This window comes from Myotis daubentonii, chromosome 5, assembly GCF_963259705.1.
Source record: "Myotis daubentonii chromosome 5, mMyoDau2.1, whole genome shotgun sequence".
NCBI lineage: Eukaryota > Metazoa > Chordata > Mammalia > Chiroptera > Vespertilionidae > Myotis > Myotis daubentonii.
In genome coordinates, this window is record NC_081844.1 from 12,262,800 (window position 1) to 12,289,638 (window position 26,839).

The window sequence follows — 26,839 nt, forward strand, 5'->3', positions numbered from 1 at the left end:
AAGTTCATTTTTTAAAACAGTGAGTGGCAGATGAAGAAACATAGATATGTGGATAAGTCTTTAGAAAAGTTTGCTAAGAAAAGGAGTAGAAAATATTACAATCTGGAGAGGATTGTGGGGTCAAGAGAGGATTTTGTGAGTTTTATAGTTGCTGCTGTTTTATAATGTTTTATCATGGAGATGCTAAAGGACCTTTGTATGCTGATAGAAATGGTCTAGCAGTGGCAGGAGTGGGTGCGGAGCTTGTAGGATGCAGAAAGTGATGGTATTCAGGGTATAGTTAGCAGATGGCCATAGGCATAGTAGGGACCTTCTTTCTGCTGTGAGGGGTAGGGGGGGGGGGGAGAGACAATACCAGTGAGGGAAGATGACAAATTTGGTGGTGAGAAGATAAATGAGACCCCTCCATAATCACATCTAATAAAATATAAACACTGTCCAAGTCACAAAATACCAAACGTCTCCCTCTCCCAAACAGTGTGAGTGCCTCTACTTCTTTACCAGTCACAGCTTTGGCCCCTCAATCTAATCTGCCCTTCCATAGATAAGGTTTCTTGAGATACTCAGTCATAGAATTTTCCCCACTCTATGGCAGCACCGGTCCAGAGGGAATCCTTACTTCCTTGGACCCTGCCCAAAATCACCACACCAAAGCTCAGATCCCTGTGTCGTACTCTCCTTCAGCGATGGCCACGGTTCCACAAGTATGTGTTCTCTCTCAATGCAACAAGTTATAAACCCAACTCACTTAACTACAGGTGTGGTCCTAGTGGGGACTAGAGGAAAGGCATTGACAGTCTGCACAAGTAAGAATTGAATGATTATTTGACAGGATCAAGAGTGTCTTTCTCAAACAATAATGAAAATGTAGAGACCTCATTAAAGTCAGAAATCAAACGGAACCCTCATACTACCACCACCTTCTGACATGTTTCTAGAAGGTCAGGCCAATGTAATCAGGCAAAGAAGAGAAATAATAAATAAAGGCATTAGAGAAAAGACATAAAAGTAACATTAGGGCCCTGGCCGGTGTGACTCAGTTGGCTGAGCTCTGTCCCATGCATCCAGAGGTCACAGTTTGGATTCCAAGTGAGGGCATATGCTCAGGTTGCAAGCTCAATCCCCAGTAAGGGTGGGGTGGGGGGGATTGCAAAAGGCAGCTGATCCTTGTTTCTCTTTCTCCCTCTCCCATCCTCTCTCTAAAAATACATACATACATATATATATATATTTTTTTAAGTAACATTAGGTAATAAATTGAAAACTGTGAGAACCAAGAGTGAGTTCAGTAAGGCAATCTATTATCTATACTAATAAAAGGGTAATATGCTAATTAGACCAGGAGACCTTCTGGACAAAGCCATGGTGGCAGGGTCAAGGCAGAGGTGGTTAGGGGTGATAAGGCCAGGAGGGGAGGGCAGTTGGGGGTGAGAAGGCTGGCAGACAGAGTGGTTAGGGGTGATCAGGCAGGCAGGCAGGTAAGCGGTTCCCCCTAGGGGTCACAGATTGGAGAGGGTGCAGGCCGGGCTGAGGGACACACACCCCCATGCATGAATTTTGTGCACCGGGCCACTAGTTAATTAATATAAAACTCAAGAGTCAGACATAATGTAAACTTCAAAATATAATGGGGGAATTTCCCATTCAAAATAGCAACAAAACATCTGGGAATAAATGTAACAAAAAAAAAATTCAGAAAAATAGAACAAAGGGCCTGAAAAGAGGGGATATAATATAAAGTTAGGAAGAAAGCCTGATTATCTTAAAAAATATGTTTTTTAATTCAGTATATAAATTTAATATAATGTGGCAAAAATCACATCAGGTTTCTGTAGTTGAAAATAACTTTCATGGAAATTGCAAGTGAGTAATGACAAAATGAAGAAAAGTGAAGTTATTAAAAAATTACAGCTCACTGGTTGAGCATTGACCTATGAACTAGGAGGTCAGGGTTCAACTCCTGATCAGGGTACATGCCTAGGTTGCAAGCTCAATCCCCAGTGTGGGTGTGCAAGAGGCAGCCAATCAATGATTCTCTCTCATCATTGATGTTTCTATCTCTCTCCCCCTCTCTGAAATCAATACAAATATATGTATATTTAAAAAGCTTACAGTAACTAAAGTGGCATTGAAATATTGTGACATTAGTAAGGCAGATCAGTGGAACAAAGCAGGAAGCCCAAACACATCCAGACATATATACAAAGTTGAGTATATAAGAACTACTGGTAAGTGAAGAAACATCAATTATTTAGTAATTGCCATTAGGACAACTAGCTAACTATCTGAAAAATTGTTATACCCTACTTCAAGTTATAAATAAAAATTAATTGCCAGATTTAAATATAAACCCAAAAAAGTGTAGAAGAAAATGTAAGTAAATGATAACTTGAAAGGCAAAAAAAAGTCAGAAAACATGAATTGACTTGTGTGAAATTTAAATTTGGATGTCAAAAAATAAAAGCCATACAAAAATTAGAGACAAACTAGGAAAAAAATGTGTAACAATTGTCTTTAAAGTGGATACATTTTGATACATAATTTTTATGAATCAATGTTTAAAATATGAATACATTAATAGGAAGTGGGCAAAAAAGGAGGATGCCACTTGTCACCTATAAATTTGGGAAATATCTATAAGAACTATAATACCCAGTGAAGTCAGGGATGTTAAAAAGCAGTATTTCTCATTCATTTTTGGTGGAAGTATAAAGAATGAAAGAAACAACATGACCAAATGCTATCAGTGGTTATTTCTAGATAATAAAATTATACATTCTTTCTCTCTTAAAAAAATGTTTGATCATATATCAGGAATGGAGGAACCAATATGGCAGCATAGGTAAATGCTGGTACTCACCACCTCCCAGAATCACAACAAAATTATAACTAAAATACAGAACAACAATCTTTCAGTACCACCTGAAAGCTGGCTGAATGACGTCCTACAACTAGAGAAGTAAAGAAGAAAGCACATGATGACTAGTAAAGGGCCGGGGGGGAGGGCATGATAGGCTGTTCCGACACCCATGTGTTTTCTTCAATTGGGAGGGATATCTTTGCTGCAGAGGCCTCCCATGAGGAGCAAGGGGTCCCAACCCCACACTAGATCTCCAGCCCAGGGTTCCAGAACTGGAAAGAGAAGTCCCCATAACTTCAGGTGGTAAAAACCAGCAGGGATTGTGGCTGGGTGACACAGAGGCTGCTGGAGACCCAGGCAGTTCCTCTTAAAGGACAGGCACACAAATTAACATAGACTCACTCCCTCTAAGCTCCAGAAATGGGGAAATGGCATGGGGGGATCTAGGGACATACAAGGAGGAACTAGATTGTCTGGCATCAGAGCAAGAACTTGGGGGTGGTTTTCTACCAGATGGGGTGCTCACAGGGGTCACTGTTCCTCTGCTGAGATCTCTGTCGCAGAGCTGACTGGCAGCCATATCTGAGTTTCCATCAGCCTGATTCACACTGTTCATTCCACGCTGGTGATTCCCTGAGACTCCACCCCATCCAATTTGCAACTTCCCCCAAGCTGTTTGTAGCTGCTTTTCCATATGAATGGCCTATCCGAGCTCAGGCTTCAGATTTTCCTAAAATCTCTCAAACAAGCAGCAGCTGTCCTCAGCGTGCCCCATACCTATCAATAAGAGGCCCAAGACAGCTTGGCCTCATCCGGTCACCTCCAAGCCCAATACAAGTAGCAACCATCTGCAGATCGCTCTGTAGTTACTGCCAGGGGGTCCCAGGCAGTGACTGACATTGCACCTCCCAGAGGCCCCAGAGCTAGGGTACCTGATGAACAGCTTCAGACCATACCATATTACAACTCTACACATCCATAAGTGACACACTCGAGGGGCAGACTCAGTGAGCACCAAAGCCCCACTGAAGCAAGTCCTACTCCATAGAGGCATCTCAGCTCTCCCACTGTAGTTGCAGCCAGTCCTCACATCTAATTGGCCTGAAGGTAAATCCCTCCCAGTGACACCAACAACAATCAAGGCTCAACTACAACAGGACAGTACATACAGAGTGCCTAGCTCAGGTGACTGGGGAGGCTGAGCCACTGGGCCCTACAGGACACCTACTACACAAGGCCACTCTACCAATTCCAGGAGACATAGCAGCTCAGCCTAATACATAAAACAAATACAGGGAAGCAGTCAAAATGTGGAGACAAAGAAACATGTCACAAATGAAAGAACAGAAGAAATATCCGGAGCGGGGGGGAATTAAATGAAATGGAAGCAAGCAAATTACTAGACACAGACTTCAAAAAAATGGTTATAATGTTGCTCAAGGATCTTAATGAGAACTTCAAAGGACTTAGTGAAACTTCCAAGGATCTTAGTGAGAATGTCAAAGACATGAAAAAGGACCGGTCAGAAATTAAGCATACACTACCTGAAATAAAGAATAATTTACAGGGGTTCAACAGTAGAGTAGAGGATTCTGAGAATAAAATAAATGATTTGGAATATGAGGAAGCAAAACACACCCAATCAGAAGAGCAAAAAGAAAAAATAATCCAAAAAATATGAAGAGAGTGTAAGGTATCTCTGGGACAACTTCAAGCATACCAACACTTGCATTATGGGGTGGCATAAGGAGAAGAGAAAGAGCAAGATATTAAAAACCAATTTGAAGAAATGACAGAAAACGTCCCCTACCTGGTGGGAAAAAAATAAAAGACTTACAAGTCCAGGAAGCACAGAAAGTCCCAAACAAGAGGAACCTAAAGAGGCCCATACCAAGACACACCATAACTAAAATGCCAAAGGTTAAAGACAAAGAGAGAATCTTAAATGCAGCAAGGGAAAAGCAGAGGAGGAGGAGGAGGAGGAGGAGGAGGAGGAGGAGGAGGAGGAGGAGGAGGAGAAGAAGAAGAAGAAGAAGAAGAAGAAGAAGAAGAAGAAGAAGAAGAAGAAGAAGAAGAAGAAACATGAACAATAAAATGGCAATAAATACATATCTATCAACAATTGAATCTAAAAACAAAATAAACTAACAAGGATTCTAATGAACAAAATAAACTGATGAATAAAATAGAACCAGAGGCATGGAAACATGGAGCAGACTAACAAATCTCAGAGGGAAGGGGGGCAGGGGGATTGGAAGTGATTAACCAAAGAACTTACATGCATATATGCATTACCTATGGACACAGACAACAGGGTGGTAAGGTTTGGGGTGGGGCGGGAACCAGGTTGAGGGGGACAGTGGGGGGGAGGGGGACACCTGTAATACTCTTGACAATAAGGATTTTTTTTTAAATTGCTTATTAGTGTAATCTATAGTCAACATGATACTTTGTTGTGTTACCTCTAAAAAAATAAAACTAAACTAATTGGATTAAATTAGTTTCTTATATTTATTTTCCCTAAATTCAGCTTAATCACTGCCTTATAAATATTATATATATAATACCACATATATGTGTGAATATACACACACACACACACACACACACACACACACAGGAATTTTCTTTGTATGAATAGGATCCTGAGATAAAAAGATCAGACCTACACAGTATGCAAAATACTCAAGAATACTAAGTTATTGCAAATGCTATTTTTTTTTAAAAAAATCTTTATTGTTGAAAGTATTACAGTTGCCCCCCCTTTTTTCTCCCCACTTCCCCTCTCCACCCAAATCCCACTCTACCCCAGGCCTTTACCACCCTGTTGTCTGTGCCTATGGGTAATGCATGTATGCATACAAGTTCTTTGGGTAGTCACTTCCAATCCCCCTGCCCCCCTTGCCTCTGAGATTTGTTCATCTGTTCCATATGTCCATGCCTCTGGTTTTATTTTATTAATCAGTTTATTTTGTTCATTAGATTCCTTATTTTTTATTTTGATTTTTAGATTTAATTATTTATAGATATGTATTTATTGCCATTTTATTGTCCACTTTTTTTTTGGTCTTTTTTTCTTCTTCTTCTCAAAGAAGACCTTTAATGTTCATGTAATACTGGTTTGGTGGTGATAAACTTCTTTAGCTTTTTCTTGTCTGAGAAGCTCTTTATCTGTCCTTCAGTTCTAAATGAGAGCTTTGCTGGGTAGAGTAGTTGAAGTTCTCACTAAGTTCCCTGAAGTTCTCATTAAGTGCCTTGAGCATCCTTATAACCAATGTTTTGAACTCTGTATATAGTAGTTTGCTTGCTTCCATTTCATTTAAGTTTTTTTCCTGGATATTTCTTCTATCCTTTCATTTGTGACATGTTTCTTTGTCTCCACAATTTGGCGGCTTCCTTGTGTTTGTTTCTATGTATTAGGCTGAGCTGCTATGTCTCCTGGAATTGGTAGCGTGGCCTTGTGTAGTAGGTGTCCTGTAGGGCCCAGTGGCTCAGCCTCCCTAGTCACCTGAGCTGGGCACTCTAGATGAATCCTGTGTGCACTGTCCTGTTGTAGTTGAGCCTTGAGTGTTGTTGGTGTCACTGAGAGGGATTAATTACCAGGCCAACTGGCTATGCAGACCAGCTGTGACTACAGGAGAGTCCCCTATGGTGCAGGGCTTGCTTCAGCGTGGCTTTGGTGCGCACTGAGTCTGCCCCTTGACTGTGTCACTTGTGGAGGTGGTAGGGTTGGAATCTGGTGTGGTCTGAAGCTGATCACCGGGTGCACTGGCTCCGGGGCCTCCTGAGAGGTGCAAAGTCAGCTACTGCCTGTGCCCTGCCTGGGACCACCCGACAGGAGCTGCAGAGTGATCTGCCGATGGCTGCTACTTGTGTTGGGCTTGGAGGTGACCAGGCGAAGCCAAGTTGTGAACAAAGGCAGGTTGCTGCTAGTCCCAGGCCTGGGGCCACTTATCAAGAGGATTGGGGCATGCTGAGGCCAGCTGGTGCTTGTTTTGAGAGATTTTAGGAAAGTCTGAAGTCTGAGCCAGGACAGGCCATTCATATGGAACAGCCACTGCAAACCATTTGGGTGAGGCTGCAAATTGGATGGGGCAGGGAATCTCCAGGGTGGGGCGAACAGTGTGTGCCACGCTGATGGAGACTCAGATATGGCCACTGCCTGTTGGCACTGTGACAGAGAGGTCTCAGCAAAGGAACAATGACCTCTGCCAGCATTTTTGTCTGGGAGAAAGCTGCCTTCCCCCCACACACACACACACACACAAGTTCTTGCCATGACGCCAGGCAATTTAGTTCCTCCCCATATGTCCCTGGATCCTTTCAAGCTGCTGCCCCAGGGCTGGAGTTCTGAGGGAGTGAGTCTGCGTAAATCCATGTGCCAGCCCTTTAAGAGGAAATGCTTGGGACTCCAGCAACTCTCTTGTCACTCAGCCACAATCCTGCTGGTTTTTACAGCCCCAAGTTACTAAGACTCCTTTTCCCGGCACTGGAACCCTGAGCTGAGGGGTCTGGTGTGGGGCTGGGATTCCTTTATTCTTATGGGGAACCCCCTCAGCCAAGATATCCCTTCCAATTAAAACAGAAGCCACATGTTGTGGTCGGACCAGCTCGTTCCCCACCTCCACCCCTCCTACCGGTTCCTGACTGTCTTAATGCGGCTTCTTCTTTAATTCTCTAGTTATAGAACTTCCGTTCAGCCAGATTTCAGGCAGTTCTGAATGATGGCTATTTAGTTGTAATTGTGATGTGGTTGTGGGAGGAGGTGAGTACTGCATTTACCTATGCCACCATCTTCTATGCAGTTCTTTGCAAATGCTATTCTTAATAAATTTCAAAGCTCCCATAAAACAATAGGATTTAGTTGCATGAATATCACGCTGGACAATGAAGCCCTGGAACTTCTTTGCTAGATTTCTTTTGGTCGAGTAGCCCTACAACAGCCGGGGATGATATAACATCAAATGCATAAGTAACAAAAGGAAATACAGATAAATCAGACTTCGTCAACATGAAAAACTGTTGTGTATCAAAGGACACTCTCAGGAAAGTGAAAAGAGAACCCACAGAATAGGAGAAGGTATTTGCAGATCGTGTATCTGAGAAGGGGCTAGTATCCACAGCACATCAAGAACTCCTACAACTCAACAAGAAACAAACAACTGAATTTTCAAAATTCACAAGGGACTTGAATAGATTTTTTTCCCAAATAAGATATACAATTGCCAACAAGCACATAAAAAGATGCTCAACATCACCACAATGAGATGCCACTTCACACTCACTGGGTTGGTTATAGTTTTTAAAAAGGGAGAGTAACCAGTGTTGTGGAGGATGTGCAGAAATTGGAACCCTTATACAATGTTGGGGGTATATGCAAAATTGTGGAAAACAGTTTGGCAGGTCCTCAAAAAGCTAAATTTAGAATCTCCATATGATCAGCAATTCCCTTCCTATATAGCTAAGTGAACTGAAAACATATGTTTAAACAAAACTTTAAAAAGAATGTTAATAGCTAAATATTATTCATATTAGCTAAAGAGTGAAACAAACTAGTGAATGGTAAAGAAATTGCTACATACAAACAATGGCACATTGTTCAGTGATTAAAAAATAAAAAAGGACTGATCGCTACAATGTGAATGAGCCTGAAAACATTACCCTAAATGAAAGAAGCCAGACACAAAAGGCCATGCATTGTATGATTCCATTTATGCAAAATGTCCAGAACAGGCAAGTCCATGGAGACAGAAAGTAGATTGGTGATTGCCAAAGGAGGATGGGGGTAGGGGGTAGGGGGTGAGAGGATAATGGGAAATGATTGCTTACTGGATATGGAGTTTCGCTTTGGAGTAATAAAAATATTCTGGAATTAGTCAGTAGTGATGGTTGCACAACATTGTGAATGCACTAGTCACTGAATTGTAGACTAAAACGGTTAAAATAAGAATTTTATGTTATGTAAATTTTACCTCAATTAAAAGAAAGAAAGAATGAGAGAGAGAGAGAGAGAGAGAGAGAGAGAGAGAGAGAGAGAGAGAGAGAGAGAGAAAGGAAGGAAGGAAGGAAGGAAGGAAGGAAGGAAGGAAGGAAGGAAGGAAGGAAGGAAGGAAGGAAGGAAGAAAGAAAAGAAAGAAAAGCCAGGGACAGCATAGCTTTCTTTCAGGGACTTTAGAGGAAATGGGGGAAGGAATCTTAAACATTAAGGCCCAGCCTAGGTTAGGTGACTGAGCAGTGGGCATAGCGAGTGATTGTAGAGCCCGGAAGACAAGCTGGGCTTCCTGACTCCTTGCCCGGAGTGCTTTCTGCCAGAGAGCGGCCTTGGAATCAGACCCCAGGCAAGCTGTCCGTAAGGTCCTGAAAGCAAACCAAGCCACCTTACGGCCAGGTGCTTCCCCTGCAAGGCATTCTTGGTGTGCAGCTCTCAGCCTACCCCACCGACCAACCAAATCCAAGTGTCCATCAGCCCACCTGCCAATCAATGCTGTTATTGATGGCCTCTTAATTATTTGCTTGTTGTTCTTGGTTTACATCAAGTAGAAAAATCACACTGTCATCACACTGCTCTAATCTTAGAAAAGCATGTCATTCATACTCTCAGAGTTGGCCTCTGTCCAGTGATATCTGAAGACATCTCTTGAATTAAAAAAAAAAAAAGAAATGATGGACAGAATATCGAAGTTTAGGGCACATTCATAAAGACAGATCAACAGTCCCTTTTATAAATGGCTTCAAAATGTACATTGCAAAAAAGGTAGGCACAGAATTTTTTTTTTTTTTTTTGCAACAGTGAATTTTTGGAGATAAAATGAGAAAAGAATAGTTGATATAGAGAGCAATTCAGTACCTCACAGTGATTAAGAGGCTCCTTAGTCACATAGACCTGGGTTCAAATCCTGCCTCTGGCTTTTAACTAGCAAGTTGCTTTGTTTGTCTTTTACCTTCAGATATTTTTGCAAAATAAGAATAGCAGTAGTACCTACTCAGTATAGTTGTCTTAGCATTAGCAACATAGCACATATAAAGTATTTATCACAGGGCTACCCCTTAGAACATATGAAGTTTATTAGAATATGAAATATTTTGCCCACAAAACTAAACTATATCTTTAAATTCACTATACGTGACCTTGGAACTGAACTAAAGAATGGTGTGTTGCAAGAACTATGAGACTGAGTCAGGAAACCTTGGTTCAAATCCTAGTTTATGTACTTACTAAATAGCAAGGCCTCGGGATCCTCAGTAAATATCACTAAGACGCTGTGTCCTTATTTACAAAGGGAATAATGCCTATATCAGATGGTGCTGGGGCAAGTTTTAAAGTGATGTATTCCATACATTCTAAAATACAGGATCTAGATGTAATGCTACATAAATAACAAGGTTTGACTGGTATAGGACTGCAGTGGGACTAGGCAGTTAGGGGCCTCCATTCCAGTCCTGGGACTGTCACCTGAGTTCCATGGGATGAAGTGCTATCTTTCGGGACAATTTTTCCACCTCTAGAAATGGGGTGATTAACCAGAAGGCCTCCTTCAAGCTCTCACATTTGGTGACAGTATACATTGGACTCCATGGCCAGTTCTGACTCTCCCTTCTCTCTCAAGGAAGTAGAAAGTGCCACTGACACCAAAGGGTCCACAGGAATACTGGGCTGCCTTTTCCAAAGTAGAAAAACGCCTGGCCCTGTCCAGGTTGCCATGGGCCAGGAGCTCATGAACTACGCAACATTCAAGAGGTCGTGGCCGGATGTTGTCACTCAAAATTCGTTGACAGCAATTATCCTTCCACCTCTGAGCCTCAAGGGAAATGACGATCAGCTGGTGGGATTTCCTTCTACTCAAGCCTGAGTCCCCAGGTGGAGGTGGTGGGGTCTATTGCATCCCAAACGTAACCCTTCTTCCTTCCTCCCATAATTCATCGCGGGCCTATTAATTGAGCGACAGCTTTCCAATATCAATGACTCATTAAAATGTAACTAATCATAGGAATATTATTCAGCCTTAAAAATGAAATCCTGTCACATGCTACACGGATGAACATTGAGGACATTATGCTAGTGAACTAAGCGAGTCACAAAAAGATAAACACTGTGTGATTCCAATTATATGCAGTACTTAGTCAAATTCATTACAGACAGAAAGTAGAATGATGGCTGGGAGAGGTGTATACCAACATGTTGTTTAATGGGCAAAGAGTTTCCGTTTTGCAAGATGAAAAAGCTCTGGAGATGGGTTGCACGTCAATATGAATATATTTCACACCACTCAACTGTACACTTAAAAATGATTAAGATGCTAAATTTTATGTTATGTGTATGTCACCACATATAGAGTTTTTTAACTAGTTATCTGATTACTTCAATAATCATTTGGGAAATCAAGAGCAACCAATAATTATCGATTATCACCATTTCCTTCTCCTCCCAAGCATCCCTCTCCCTTTGAACCCAGATGGGTCATAGTTTTGGGGGGATCCTGAGCACATTTGTTCACATTTGCACCTCCTCTTTTGAAACAACGTGCCCTCTAAAGTATCAAATCAATACTCCTGTTCTAGGCTCCCAGCCAAGTCTCTACCACACATTGTGCTAACTAGACTTTCTTTTTGTTGGACAGGCTAGTGCTAGCCTACTATCAAACAAGCATCTCTAGGGACAGCTTGTGAAGCAGTCATTCACAGAAGGTATGGATGCCTTCAATCACTGGGATTTCTCCCTAGCTAAGATTAACACAGGGCAGGAATTTCGAATGATAGAGAGGAAGGCAAAGGGGAAGGGAGTGATTTCAGAATTTGTTCCTTTGGGAGGAAGAAAGATCTAGAAAAAGCATCATGATCAGGGTGGGGTAGGGGTAGCATTGAACAGTACGAGGGCAGCAGAGTCACCGGGCAGCCAGTGTTGGGAGATAATATGGGGAGAGGGGATGGGGACACAGAATGGAAAGGAATATAAGAAAGCATTTTACAGAGCTGGTGATTTTGTCAAGTTCAGCGGTACTCTTGTGTAGTTCACAGACTGGCACCTGCCCTGGAAAGTGGAGAATCACTCCCCTGCTACTCTAGTCTACGCAGGTTGTTTGCTGCTGGGAGAAGGGCCTGGGAGCTCCTTTGGACGGGATGCTCATAATCTAATTTCCTTGGTGGAATAGCTGGTCCTGGCTAAGCTGAATGATGCAATGGAGGGAATTCCTAAGGGAAGGAGGAGGCTGAGGGACCCCAGGGCGCTGGCAAGGGAGATTTGGCCAGCAGTGCTGACCTTCTGCTCTCTGCCCCAAGGGGCTCGAGTCCTTCGCAGGTGGTCATCAACCTAGCCTCACTGTAGCCCAAGGTGGACTTCCCCAAGGACAAAAAGAAAAAAGACAGTAATGAGATAGAAGCTTTTCTTATTTGCATTCACAACACTGGCTCTTGCCCTTCACCAAAACCTAGCAGCCCAGCCCTAGTCACGCCCAGTGCTTCCTAGTGCTGACCTGCTCAGACGCTTTTCCTGGTCTCCCACAAGCCATGCTGCATCTGGGCTAAGGAAGCCTGTTCCCTCCCTTCCCAAAGCCTTGCTAAAGGAATAGGAGAACCCCTAGTGCAAAGGTGGACAAAGCCATTTCTGTGACCAGGCATTAAGAACACCCACAAACAAAGATTCAGGGAGGAGGAGGCGGGTGAATCGGGGCCTCAATCCACTTGCTCAGTTCCCCACCTCTCTGTGCTAGGGCTCCGGACAGGCATGCACTGAGGTGCTGGTCATCACCCTGCTCATTAGGTGAAAACTAAGTAATGGCCACTTGTTCAGTCAAAATGGCGGGTCCAACTACGCTTTTGGAAATCACCAAACACACACACACACACACACACACACACACACACACACACACACACACCTTTGTTCTCTTGTATAAACGTGAAATATTCAAACACTGTAAGTACTGATCCTGGTAAATACTCCCGGTCATGAATGAAACAAATCCCATAGGAACAACCCTTAGGTGATAAGGCAAGATTGAAAATTAAAATAAAAAAAATAAAATAAAATTCAGGGAAGGCTGCAGATGACCAAGCCAGGATCACCCTCTGGTACAAAAGTGGGTTTGCAGAGGCTAAAACTGCCTGGAGTTTTGCTGGGTATTTCCTCTTCAAATCTCTCTCTTTCATATACCCTAGGCTTACAATTTAGAACTTCAGTTAAATTTGGAGTGTGTTCAGACTCGTAGCTCTGATGATCAAATATCTAAGATTCTAAATGAACAGAACAAGAGATGTTATTCAACCCAGTGAAACTTTGCCTTTCAAAATTTAATTTTAATTCACTGACATCATTATCAAGATGGCCACTTTTAATCTCCATCCCCTGAACTGCTATTTAAAAAAAAAAATGATCTCTTCCTTATCTCAAGGCATTTTTCTCCTCTCTAGGTCATTAGGATCACCAGCAAGCACCATGTGCTGAAGGCAAGAATACTCACAGAACCATGATGCTATATGATCATGGTTTGCCCCCTCCCGTTGTATTCACATAGGGAAGTATTTCACACTCACTCAGCTTTCACTATCAGAAACTTTACTTCAGCCCTGGCTGGTGTGGTCAGTTGGTTGGGTGGTGTCTCATTCACCAAAAGGTTTCAGGTTGATTCCCAGTCAGAGCACATGCCCAGATTGTGGGCTGATCTCCAGTAGGGGGCGTGCAGGAGGCAATCAATGTTTTGCTCCTATTGATGTTTCTCTCTCTCTCTCTCTCTCTCTCTCTCTCTCTCTCTCTCTCTCTCTCTCTCACACACACACACACACACACACACACACACACAAAATCAATATCTTTTTTTTTAAGAAAAACTTTACTTCAATTGTCAAAGTTTGTGTAATGACTTGGTAAAAAGTGAGTTTTTTTGGATTAAGTTCTTCTGGTTGACTCACAGTGAAATAAGGATATCAAGTACTCCCCTATAGGAATAGATCAGAGGACAGGGCTGTGGAAAGAGGAATCAATTAAGTAATTAGTTGCCCTATCTTTTTAAAATGACAGCAAATGGTTTCTCTTTTCTAGAATTGGCCCTATAAAAGTGAAGAGCTAAAAAAAAAATTTTTAAGGAGCAGATAATAATTTAAATAACATTCTCTAACTTTGACAGTATTTAAATGTGAAAATACTCATTAAAGTTGGGTACATGTTGTTTTACTAAATTGTAAAAAATTCAATATAGTTGTAGAATTTCAAATGCAACATTATGCACTCAGACTATAATAAAAGTGAAGGGCTGCCACACTCCATGCTACATCAGGAAACAGTAACATATTTGGGCCATTATCACCAACTGTTAATTGTTTTCTGATGTGTTCATTGTCAGCACACACCCTGAATGTTGAGCCAAAGAAATGACTGTGGAATCACTCAGTGAATATGTAGAGACCACCCCCAACTACTTAGAAGCCCTTAGGAAAAAATTGCCTTGAACTTTTTATATAGCTAACCTTCCCCCAGCCCCACAAGGCAAGGTACATAATAGATATTCAATAATCAATCATTGATTGACTCATTTCTCGTCTTCACCAATGGGCCTGGGAGAGAAACAGCAAACAAGTGTTAAAACATTTCACACTGTAATTCATCAGTTGAGAAATTACGGTTTGTGTGTATGTGTGTTTGGGGTGGGGGGCGGGGCGGCTGCACAAGTATGAGGGTCACACTGATAAAAAAAAAAAACTGGTGTGAGAAGATGACTTCCCTTAAAATGCAAACTGTTCATTTTTGCCAGAGGTGACAAACATTTTCTAAATCAAGGTTTACTATATTGGTTCTCTTTGTTTCCCCATTAACACAGTATAGGGGGTCCAATCCATCTTTGACAATCTATTCAAAATGTGAAGGTGTTTTTCCCTTTTCTTTTCACCCTTTGCACATAATTCACTTAGTCCCCATCTCCAAAGCGCCTCCCAAATAGGGCGGGGGGCGGGGGGGGGGGCTCTGGGGCGCCCTTGCTGAGAGACTTAGCGGAACTTTGCTCTGCATATGGGCTATATAGGAGCGTCTGGGTTTCCTCGGGTGACTCCATCGCCTCCCTGGTTCTTCTCTCTTTGCGAACAGGAATCAGGGTGAGAGATTCTCCGAGGCGGTGCGGGAGCCGCTGACCATGGTCCTGGCCTCCAGCTCCGGACGCGAGCGCGAGAAGGTGCGGTGGAGAGCGCGCTGGGCGCGGGCGGGAGCAGCGGTCTGAGCCCCCGCCCGCCCCTCCCGACCCCCGGGGAGCCCGCGGGCCTTTACCCGAAGCCTCCACCGCACGCTCCGAGCTGCATCGGAAAAGGGTGGGACACCAGGCCACAGCTGCAGCAGGGAGCCGCCCGGGAGGGTGTAAGAAGAATGGAACCGCCGCCCATCCCCGCACCCCACCCCGCGATCCCCCAGCCGGAGACCGGCCCATCCTTCCCCCCTCTACCTCCCAGACCCAGATAAGCACCGGCAGCCTTTGTGGGCGCATCGCCCACCGCCCACCGCCCAGCCGGAGCCTCTCCGCACCCTTCGAGAAGGGTAGAGTAGGGTGGGGTGCTGGCACAGATCCGGGGAGGGGCAGGACGGTGGGCACTCTGGGAGGCGAGGGAGGGGCGATCCCCGAGCCCCGTCCTCCTTCTCCGGCCTCCCCTCCCCCATACCCACCTGGTCGTAGACGTTCTGCAGGGCTTCCTTGCCCGAGGCCCGCCGGATCGCCACCTTCCGGCCCGATTCAACAGATGGCTCCCCGCCGGCACGCCGGCCCTGCCGGGAGTACGGCGGCTGCGGGTCCGGGCCCAAGTGGGCGACGTCCCGCTGCTGAGCCACCACCTGCCCCGAGCCCCTGCCCACCGACAGCGAGTCGAAGTCGATGGTCTTGTTCTCCGAGGACCCTTCCACCGGGCAGAACATGCCACAGAATTTCTGCCGGGGCTTGGGGCTTCCTGAACCCAGGTTCTTAAAAAAGGCAGGGACCTCTTCGTCCTCTGCCGCCTTCCCGGACTGCTTCCTCTCGGCCATGGTGCGGGGCTCGGGGAGGGTCCCTCCGTCTGTCCGCCCGTCTGCGGTCCCTAGGTCCGCCTCCCTGAGCACAGCCCCCGGCTGCCGCCGCCACCGCCGCGCTCTGCCTACCGCAAGGTGCACAGAAAGGAAGGAGGGCTGGCGAGCGGGCGACCCTCCCTCCGGCCCCTCCTCCTGACCCGCTAGCTCCCCTGCCCACGCCCCCGCCGCCGCGGGAGCTCCCGCGAGCTGCAAAGTTGGGTTTGGCTGGGCGGCCGCTGCGGCAGCGGGAAGGAGAGGCTGCCAGTTCCCGGCAGCGGCGGGCGGAGGGAGGCGGGGCGGGGCGGGGCGGGGCGGGGCGCCGGGGTGGGAGCTGCAGAGGGAGGGGGAGAGGGAGGGCAGCGCTGCCCAGAGCCCCGCGCTCCGGAAGTGAAGCAGCCAGATCACCGGCTAATGGATGCGGAGCGGAGGGCCCGCTGACCGCTCTCGGCTCCCGGGTGAGTAGGGGCAGGCGCGCGGGGACTAAGATCAGAGGGCGCAGGCCCTGGCCAACGCGCCCTCCGCCTCCACCTGCGTGGCCCGGCGCCTCCCGCGACCGCATTTCGGAGGTGGGCCAGGGGCGAGGACCACGGCGGGGAGGGCCCCTGCCCCCTTACCCGGGGGTGAGCTGATGGTGCGAAAAGGGTGGCGAACTGGCTGGCGCCAGGACGCCCGGGGAGAGAGGAAGGGGCCTCATTGAGGATGGAGAAGGGATGACGCAGGCCCCGCAGAGGTTGGGGCTGTGCGACGCCTGGGCCCCCAGAGCTTCAGTCCACCCACAGGCTTTGGGAGCAGAGATGGAAACGAGAGGGTTCCCACTTAGTTCATCCACTGCGGTGGGGGGGGGGGGCGGAGGGGGGGGGCGCACAGCGTGGCCGAGAGAAATGCCGAGGCACTAGCAAATGATGGGGGGAAGGGAGGGTGGTACAAAGAGAGACATAGATCTGCGGGCCCCTGGGAGTGTAACCAAGAATGCAGTCTGCAAATTCCAGCCCAGCACAGCAACTGATATATAGTGAGCGAGGGTGCAGGCAGTGCGGGGGGGGGGGGGGGGGGGGGCGCCACGTACCGCTAACTGCGCCACAAAAAAAAGGGCGCAGAGGAGTGTTTTGAACGGGTATGAAAAGGCGCAAATTGTAGCCCAATCCCTAAAGCTCCAGGCCTTCCCGGTCCGGTACCCCCACCCACCCCTGTTGCGCACTGCGCCAGAGCCGCGTGCTGGGGAGACCTAAGTGCGGGGCGCGTGCCCAGAGTGGGGTAGGAGATGGGGGGCTGTGATGAGTGCATTGTGTGTGGCGAAGCAGGCTAACGATGTGTGGGGATTTGTGCCACTAACACGGTCCCGGGTGGATTCTCACTCGCATCCCCATGTCTTTCCCTGCATCAATACCAGTTCCTCCATCTAGTAGATTACTGCCCCGCCCCTCTCTACGCTGTCAAAATTGTGCAGAGATGTTGCCCATCCTTTGGCGTCCCAAGAGGGAGATCTGGGCATGCTCAGTAATTAGGATGGGTTTGGGTTAAAAGAGGCTCTTTGCTGCAGGGTCATCACGCTGGACAGAGGGACCAGGGATTCTGTCCCATCTCAGCCCTTGCCCCTGGAAGGATTAAATGGGGATACTCCCACCCCACCCCCCAGTTGGGAAAGGAGTTAAATTTGGAGAACTGCCAGTTACAGTTTTAGGTTGAGCCCATCGTGATGGGGGTAGGGAGAGGAGTCTTCTGCTGAGAAGGGGAGGAAGAGGAAAGAGGAATACCGTGAGGGCTGAGAGACCCAGAAGCCGGCATTCGGACTTCAAACCGGATGTGCTTTCCATTTGAATAAAGTGCTTCCACACGAATGGCATCATTTCCTACTCACCGCAGCCCCGGAAGATGAGTGTGATGAGTGCGCTGAGTGCTTTTCCATCGCTGTTTTCCAGGGTAGGAGACCGAGGTTTAGAGAGATTGAGGCGCTTTGCCCAGGGTCACTATCTAATTCAGTGATCCAACAAGCCCAGTGGGGATCTTCCACCTGAAAGTCTGGTTCCTTTTCCAACTAATTCTATCTTTACTTTAGAATGCACAAGATTTCCCCTTTTCTTCATAACCAAGTATTTCAATCCGTGTAGCGAGGACCATGGTTCAGTTGCCATCTTTGTATTTGAAGGTCGCCTTGCAGGGAGAGATTGCCTTTGGAGGAAGAAGCCACCCAGAGTATCCTAACCTCAGGAAAGCAGTTACTACGTACACCTTGAAGATATTTCTTCCTGGGCATTGGATGCCTTTTTATATCTCATGTGTCCTTGAAGTATCACAATGAAGAGGAAGTCACCCTCATACATTAGCAGGGCCTAGAGAAGTCACTGGACTCAGATCCCTGGGGTTGCTGGGCAGGGTGTGATCCTTCTCTTTGTCCTCCTTGCCCTGGGGCACGCACCATGCCTTCCGAGCCACCCAGAAGCGACTGGGGAAAGGTGCCTGCAGCAGGAGCAGCTGCCTCGATGGTTACAAGTTGGCATCTGTGGCATATAAAGCCCACGAGGCGTGATGGAGGTTTTGAGGCCTGGGGAGGCGTGGTCAGGGCCCCAACACCCACCCCACAGCAGTAAGTGGAGGTGGTAGGCACTCTTCCCCTTTCACATTACCCATTCTCCACTGGTTCTCCATATACTTCCTCTCTTTTCCTTTTTCTTCAAATGACCCCATTCAAGTTCAAATGCTATAAAGAAAGTGTCATGTTAGTAACTTAACATCCATAGCAAAGTAACACCTCCTTTTGCATTTGCAAAGCCTGCCCAGACATAACAAAAGAGAATGAATTCATAATTCCAGGTTTAAGTTATTCGGCCCTGAGATTTTTTTGAAATATATTTTTATTGATTTCAGAGAAAGGAAGGGAGAGGGAGAGAGAGATAGAAGCATCAATGATGAGTGAGAATCATTGATAGGCTGCCTCCTGCACAGCCCCCGCTGGGGATCGAACTTGCAGCCCAGGCATGTGTCCTGACCGGGAATCGAACCATGACCTCCTGGTTCATAGGTCGACACTCAATCACAGAGCCACACTGGCCAAGCTCAGCCCTGAGATTTTTAAAAATTATTAGGCCTATATTAAATTGTTATGTCTATATTATCATATTAAAGTGTATTATATGCTATATTGTTATACTGATATTGGTTTTAAATGCTAGAGTGATTTCTAATTGTATTTTTTAATCAAAGAAGTGAAGTAACTATATTGTTTAGTAGATTTAATTACATTGTGAAGGATTGTCATATGTTCAGTAAGTGCATTAAAAGTCTTGATTATTGGATATTATTGAGCAATGAAAACACAGCATTACTATTTATGTGTAACAGGACCGCTTGGCTTGGCTGGAGCTAAGAAGGAACCAGACATGAACATTGTGTAGAGTTGGGTGACATCTTCCTGTGCTAGAAGCTGAATAAACAAGCTTCGTGACTCTCACAGAATATTCTGGAATGTAAAAACAGGTATCTGGCCATCTCCTGACTTCATTCTTCACGGGGGAAGGATCTTGAGTCCTGGCCACAACTGGGCTCAGACATTAATTGGCATGTCTGATGAGTGAATGGCGGAGAAGCCAGATTGCAGAAGGGTCCCCAAGAGGGAGAAAAAGTCACTATCAGCAGAGATCTGACCGTGGGGTAGACACAAATGCCATGTGGGGTAGAGCCCCGTCTGCCCTCACTTCTGTCCCTAATGAGTGTGGGTGCTTCCTGGGAAGGAGAGGGCTGTGTGGTAACTGACCATTGTTTCACCAGGAGTCCAGGCCCTCTGCTGTGCGACGTCCCTCCAGGAGTCCTGGGTGCCGCGTGGAGACGTTTCCACACTGACTAGAGAGAGGTGGGTGAGGCCTCAGAGACCCGGAGAGTGTGAAGCAGCTCTCGCACGTGCCTCCGTTGGTCTGAGAAGGGTCAACACCATCACAGTCTGCTAGCATCTGGAGAGACACCGCAGCCGGGGAACTACAGAGCCACTGGCAGTGGCGCTGTCCTGAGACACTAACCACCCATCTTGGGTCAAGTCTAGAGCTATAACGGGAAGTGCTGCGTTCCTGCCACCTCAGCAGGAACTGGGCAAGGAAGGGTTACTGGTCCAGAAGACTTCGGGCTGCTGTTGGAGGGACCTGACCGGAAACCCCTTCCCTGGTGGGTTGTGGGTTCGGGACTTGATCCAGGATACTTGAAATCCTAAGGGAGTGCCTACCTGCACTGCAAATTCATTGTACCCTAGAGTTAGAGCCAATAGATACTCGTGAGGATGGCACTGGCGCTGTTGGAGGACTGGTGCCGGCTGATGAGTGTGGATGATCAGAAATCCCTGATGGTGATGGGGATCCCAGTGGAGTGTGAGGAGGCTGAGATCCAGGAGGTTCTCCAGGAGACGTTAAAGTCTCTGGGCAGGTACCGGCTGCTCGGCAAGATATTCAGGAAGCAGGAGAATGCCAGCGCCGTCTTATTGGAGCTCCTGGGGGACACTGATGTCTCGGAGATCCCCAGTGAGGTTCAGGGGAGGGGGGGCGTCTGGAAAGTGGTCTTTAAGACCCCTAACCAGGACGCTGAATTTCTTGAAAGGCTGCACCTCTTTCTAGAAAAAGAGGGGCAGACGGTCTCGGGTATGTTCCGAGCCCTTGGGCATGAGGGCGTGTCTCCAGCCTCAGCGCCCTGCGTGTCGCCAGAGTTGTTGGCCCAGGTGGTGGGGCAGGCAGTAGCACATGCCCCGCAGCCCCTGCTGCCCATGCGATACCGGAAGCTGCGGGTGTTCTCGGGCAGTGCTGTGCCCGCCCCAGAGGAGGAGCCCTTTGAAATCTGGTTGGAACAGGCCACTGAGATCGTCAAAGAGTGGCCGGTAGCAGAGGCAGAAAAGAAAAGGTGGCTGATGGAAAGCCTGCGCGGCCCCGCCCTGGACCTCCTGCGCATACTGCAGGCAGACAATCCTTCTGTGAGTGTGGACGAGTGTCTGGAGGCATTCAAGCAAGTGTTTGGGAGCCTGGAGAGCCGCCGGACCTCCCAGGTGAGGTACCTGAAGACCTATCAGGAGGAAGGAGAGAAGATCTCCGCCTACGTGCTGCGGCTGGAGTCGCTGCTCCGCAAGGCTGTGGAGAAACGCGCCATCCCCAGGAATATCGCAGACCAGGTCCGCCTGGAGCAGGTGCTGGCCGGGGCGAGCCTCAGTGAGACCCTGTGGTGCAGGCTTAGGGAGCTGAAAGACCAGGGGCCGGCCCCCGGCTTCCTTGAGTTAATGAAGGTGATCCGGGAAGAGGAGGAGGAAGAGGCCGCTTTTGAAAATGAGAATACTGACGAGTCAGATGAAGGCGATGGCTATGGCCACTGGCATAAGGAGGTTGATAACTGAAAGCTGAGTCAGAGTGAGACTGCAGCCTGGGCCCGGGGCTGCGCTTTACCAGGCTAAGACCTTTTCCATGGTCTTTTCTTTAGTGACTGCGATTAAAACCAAGGCATTCAAGCCAAGTCTTGATTCTTTCTGAGGAAAAAATTATCTGAGAGTTTCTTGGACCTTAGCATAGATTACCAATAAACAAAATATTAAATTCCAAATGTGATATAGTAACCTAAAGGAAATGTCACGTTTCCTGTAAATATCCCCAAGAGACAAAGTTTGCCCATACCATAGAAAGCAGAATTGACATGAGAAAAAAGTATCCTTTGTAACCTACCTGAAAACCTAGGCTTTTTTTTTTTTACCTGTCGGGTGATTTTCTTTATCGAATCAGCAAATTCCATGTCCCTGAAGCAGTGAGAGGCTCTGTTCAAGGAGGTAACAGTCCTAAGGGCACAGCTGTGCTCTCAGAGAGCGACAGGCTGGTCAGGACAGGCCTCCCGTGTGGAAGCTGAACAACCTCATGTGTAAATAAGTTTAGACGCCAGTAGCAGTGCAGTTGCCAAATGAACACGACCATCTCCACCTTCAGGATTCTCTCCTTTCTTGGGAAGCACTCCTCCTACCTCTCTGCCAGGTGTCCAGACACTGTGTTAGGCCCCGAAGACACAACACTCTGCCTGATCCCTGCTTTCAAGAGGTTCGCAGCGTGAGAGCACCCTCAGGAAAGGGCGATGTTGCAGGAGAGCATGCTGGAGTAGCGAGCAGGCCTCTCTGGCTAGAGAAGATTTTTAGTGCCGACAGAAGGCAAAGAGGGGAAAGGAACGCACACTTACGAGGGCCTACGTGCCAGGTGTTGTGTGCATGTCGCAGTTAATGTGTGCAGCAACCCAGTGCTCCGAGATGGTAAGCCATCTCCTTCATATCCAATTGCTAACAAGTGGTGGAGCTGAGGCAGGAATTGAGAACTCTCTGAAGCTCCATATTTACAATGGATTTCAAACCCTTTAAATCGCTAATAAATAGTGGGCAGATGCAAGTGTGTTCATATCCACATTTTAGCACCTAGGCATTCAGCAACAGGCTCACTTTTGTTTTCAGGCGTTGGAGAAAAGGTTCCCTTGCACTATCTGAGCATGTAGCTGAACTTCGCTCTCTTTTTTTCCTTTTTATTGAATTTATTGGGGTAACACTGGTTAACAAAAGTATACAGGTTTCAGGCTCACAATTCCACAACACATCATCTGCGCACTGTATTGTGTTTACCACCCCAAGTCTTCATCCATCAACAGTTGTCTTCCCTATACCCTCCTACAGTTCTCCCTACCACCCAACTCTTCTTAATGTTCATAGATTAAGGGACCTGTAGCTTCTCATGGGCATTTAAATCAGGCCCACGCATGCCCTTGATGTCGAGTATGCTAGTAGAGTGATGACCACCATTCCGTGAAATGCTAGTTGATGTGGCACAGCATGGTAGCTCTAGGTACAACAAACTTGCTTAAATCCTCTGAACATCAGTTTCCTCATCAGAAAAATGAGAAGGTAATGGAATAGGGCTGTTATGTTAAGATCAAATGACATAATGCCTTTTAAGCACTTAGCATGATGTCTGGAGGATAGAAAGCCCTCAATATATGGAGACATCACTATCTTCATGATGCTTTTCTGCTCAATGCATGCTCTCTTTATTGTTCTAACAGTTGTGCCATAGCAAGTAAATATGTAACCTGTGAGTCAAGTTGTGATGACATTGCATTAGAAGCCCTTTTAGCTCTTATGGTAAGTGTGAGTGCTTCGTGTCTATTACTCTGTGGAAAGTATTCTAGCCAATTAGACTATTCCTAGTGATTTGACTTTGAAACAACATTATAATTTCTGATTGTGGATCATTTTAACTGAAGAATATCTTGCGATTGTAAGAAAAGAATTTTTTTTAAAAAAGGGATCATGTGTGATCATTTGCCTAAGTTATATTTTTCAATACTGTTCAACCTCAGTGGCACGATATCACCCAGTGCATCCTGATTTCATGTTTTGTACTCATGAAAATGCCCTCACTCTTTTTATTTATTGACAATATGTGAAGTAAACTGTTATAAATGTGAAGTTATAAAATAAATACATACTAATAAAACTCTAAGTTTTTTCTGTTTCATGCAGCGTGGTTTTGTATAAACTATTACTTGAAGGAGTTTTCCTAGTATTGGTAAAAGAAAAATTTTGGTAGGTAAGATTAGAAAATCACTCCAAAGCCAAAAGGTCTTGAACTCTTCTAGACATACAATCCTGAGAACAAAACACTGGAACATGAATACTTGGGCTTTGTCTCCAGGGATGAGAGGGCTCAGTCCACCCATCACTGATTTCTCTTTAAAGTACAAAAAGTGACAGATGGAGGCCAGGTCCCTCAGAGACCTTCGACTCATTTGCTCAGACAAGTAACTGCAGACAATTCACCAGCCTCCATTCTGCCAACAGTAAAATGACCGAACGCTGAAATATTGCATTTCTTGGATGAAGTCACTTTCTACTATATATACTAGTATGTGCAGGGTGAAAATTTTCTCTCGGCTTTGGTCCTCTTGAATTGTTTCTCTTCCTTTTTTTCTACAGTGCAATGGGGGACTGTTCCTCATTGGGCTGTACACGGTAAAGATGGACCCATTACAAGGCGAGTGTCCTGAGGCTTACCCAACACCCTCTCCCAATGATTTCAGCAAAAACCTCCTAGGAGACTGGTCTTACCTTGTACTAAATATCTCCAGTGCTGACCCTCAGAGACTGAGGCCTCCAAGATTACATAGCCCACTGCTGCGATAGCTTTTCACCAGCACCATCAGCCTCTTCAGGCCTCAGGTGTCACCTGACATCTCCGCCTGTATCAACCAGTCCTGCCAAGCCTCTCATCCTGTTTGCTTTTGCTGTCCATCCTCAAGGCAAGACTCTCTGATCATCAGTTCTCGTCTTTCCTGTCATGTCCGTGCTACCCTGTGCTTCCCAGTACTGGCCTTTAAGATCCTCTAACACGCCTACCAGATATTCAGTCCTAAACAAATTTGCCTATATTATCAGCGTCCTTGCAGAATACCCTGTCCTCATATTCCTTAATTGACCACTGGTCCTTGTGGTAGTCTGTTGCCCTCAAGTCCCTTGAATGGAAGCTGCCCAGTCTCGCCACCTCAGGAGAGATGGGGAGTGATGGTAGCATTTCTTTTAGCTCATCATCATCACCTGCCCATTTGCAAACACATTTGCTCCCTCCTGGCATATGCTCACCAACTCTGCCCCACCACCCACTGTAGACCAGTCCTGACAAGCCGTAAAAGTGGGGCCAAAGAAGCCAAAGAGGGGCCCACTTAGGACTGAATCTGGCTGGGGTCATCTAAAGCAACAAAAAGTAGGAAGAAAAAGATAATGAGGATAAACCATGTTCAAGAGAGTTCTGCAAGTCAAGACTCGGAAAGCATAGTTTTGAAGGGGTGGAACCTGAAATGAAGCACAGAAGTGAAGTAAGAGGATCTGATACAATTGTGAGATGCACTGAAGGTTTGTTTTTGTTGACCACCAGCATAATCTTTGGGTAGTCTCCCTCCCCTTCTTGTCTGGGTGGGCCAGGAGCTCCTTGAGTTTGCCCAGGGAGAAGCTGGTTGAGAAGCAGAAGACAGTGCCTGTAGATGGGCTTCTCAGAAGCTAGCCTTCCACTGTAGTGGGCCCTGGAGTGGTCCCTGGCCCGGAGTTGCATTACACAACTCCCAGATGTACCCAAATGGTTCTTGGCATCCCAAATGGACACTTTCTTAAAAACTAGAGTAACTCCAGAAGTGTATGTCAAAAATCAATTCATCAGAAGAAAAAAAGGTGTCGCATTTCAGTCCCTCAGGACACCAGCTGGAGCTGCCCATCTCATCGTCTGGGCTGTCTGAAGCAGCAGCTGAGGCTTTCCCAATCTGCCCCACCCCCACCCTTGAAGGGAAAAGTCACGAAAGGGAGGAGTTACCTACACTGGGTGGTGGTGCTGAGGCTGAGAGCCACTGCAGGAAGTCCCCAGGGAAGGCAGGGGTAGCCCACTCCCTTCCAGTCCTAGCCCAGATCTGCCCTGCTCTGCACCATGTAAAGGCAGACCCACTAAAGGCCTTTCCTGGCTTCTTGGCACAACAGCTAGGCCAACAAACTCAATTACTAAAATAAGGCTTATTTGTTCTGGGATGTGGGTAAGTTACTTGCTAACAACTTTATCCTTTTGATTCTTACTGTTAAGCATTGTTAGGCAGCACCAGCATATAATTTAATCTAGGTTTACTTTGCCTCAATACTGTGACAAAATCTTTATGAGTACTCTACCCATGGCTTTCCATAAGTTATGAGGCTTTCCTTTAGTTGGTGGGAAGAGGCACTATTCCTAAACCTGGTGTGAGAACCAATGACTATTTCCTCCAATTATTTTAAGTGATTCTTTTCCCAGCATTGGGTTGTTTCTTTACACACATGAGCTAATCAGTACTTAAGTGATTACTTCGGCAGATCTCCAGAATTCTCTCTCATCTCCAGCACTCTCCTATGAACTCTAGCTGCCTTGGCCTCCTTATGCTCCTAGCTCCTTCTCTGTAACTCTGGAAAACCATCATGTTCTACTTGGGTTCTCTCCCTGCAGGGCAGTCAAGTTTTTCTTCAGGCAGTAAGCTGGAGCAATTATGGGGAGTCAGTTCATTTTTTCCTGATTCTCAGAGATCACTGGCCTTGATTCCTGATCATCAATACCTATGAGCTCTTATTTCATGTATTTTTTTGTTCTTTCAGACCAAAAAAAAAGTGTAAATCTAATCCCTATTATTTCATCTTGGCTGAAAATGAAAGGTTTTTTGTGTTTAATTTTCTTATAAAGATACTTAAAATTAGGAGAAATATCTTTTGTATTTACTCATCCATTTAATGTTTCTAGTACTCTTCATTTTTTGTGTACATTTGAGTTTGTATCTAATATTATTTTCCTTCAGCCTAAGGAATCTTCCTTAACTATTTCTTGTGGTGCTAGTTTATTGACAATGAATTACCTCAACTTGTTTGTATGGACAATGTCTTTATTTTAGCTCCACTTCTTTTTGTTTGTTTGTTAATCCTCACCTGAGGATATTTTTCCATAGATTTTTAGACAGAGTGTAAGGGAAGGAGGGACACACACGGAGAGAGAAACAGTGATGCGAGAGAGACATGTCCATTCCTGACCTATGCCAGGGACCAAGCCTCCAACCAAGGTACGTGCCCTTGACTGGAATCAAACCTGGGACCCTTCATTCTGCAGGCTGATGTTCTATCCACTGAGCCAAATAAGCTAAAGCTCTCTCCACTTTTTAAGAATAGTTTCACTACATTCTATAATTCTAGGTTGGCAATTTTTTATTTCAGCATATTACATGTCATTTTTTATTTTCTGGCTTGTACTATTTCTGAAAAAAATTCTGTAGTAAATTTCACTTTTGTTTTCTTGTATATAATAGTGGCTTTTTGTTTTTTGGGGTTGGTTTTTTTGTTTTGTTTTGTTTTGGGTTTCTTTAAGATTTTGTCTTTTTCGGCCAACCCGCATGGCTCAGTGGTTGAACGTCGACCTATGAACAAAGAA

General features: G+C 46.0%; 2 protein-coding genes across 4 annotated transcripts in view; one reads left to right on the forward strand and one right to left on the reverse strand.

The window, feature by feature from the left end:
- The window catches only part of DPYSL2 (dihydropyrimidinase like 2), a 105,709-nt gene extending 89,785 nt beyond the window's left edge, over nt 1-15,924 (reverse strand). Inside the window, exons 1-2 of one of the 2 annotated variants that reach the window (XM_059695936.1) lie at nt 15,687-15,919; nt 15,501-15,599 (exon numbers count right to left, since the gene is read on the reverse strand). In XM_059695936.1, coding sequence (XP_059551919.1) covers nt 15,501-15,599; nt 15,687-15,854 — 267 coding nt within the window. In that variant the 5' untranslated portion in view covers nt 15,855-15,919. Of the gene's footprint in view, nt 1-15,500 lie in introns of both variants that reach the window. The other variant, XM_059695935.1, reaches the window with a different exon arrangement.
- A 294-nt stretch (nt 15,925-16,218) lies between these two features.
- Nucleotides 16,219-23,377, forward strand: PNMA2 (PNMA family member 2). 2 transcript variants are annotated; one of them, XM_059695938.1, is made up of 3 exons: nt 16,219-16,330; nt 19,215-19,349; nt 19,641-23,377. In XM_059695938.1, exon 3 carries the CDS (start codon nt 20,140-20,142, stop codon nt 21,232-21,234), a length of 1,095 nt encoding a protein of 364 aa, XP_059551921.1. In that variant the 5' UTR covers nt 16,219-16,330; nt 19,215-19,349; nt 19,641-20,139; the 3' UTR covers nt 21,235-23,377. The 2 variants fall into 2 exon arrangements, with proteins under 2 accessions (XP_059551921.1, XP_059551922.1); XM_059695939.1 differs by having other exon boundaries at nt 16,314-16,441.
- The last annotated feature ends 3,462 nt before the right edge of the window (nt 23,378-26,839 follow it).

Coding starts and splice junctions, on each gene's coding strand:
- PNMA2 (XM_059695938.1), top strand. CDS start 20,140: ATGGCACTGGCGCTGTTGGAGGACTGGTGCCGGCTGATGAGTGTGGAT.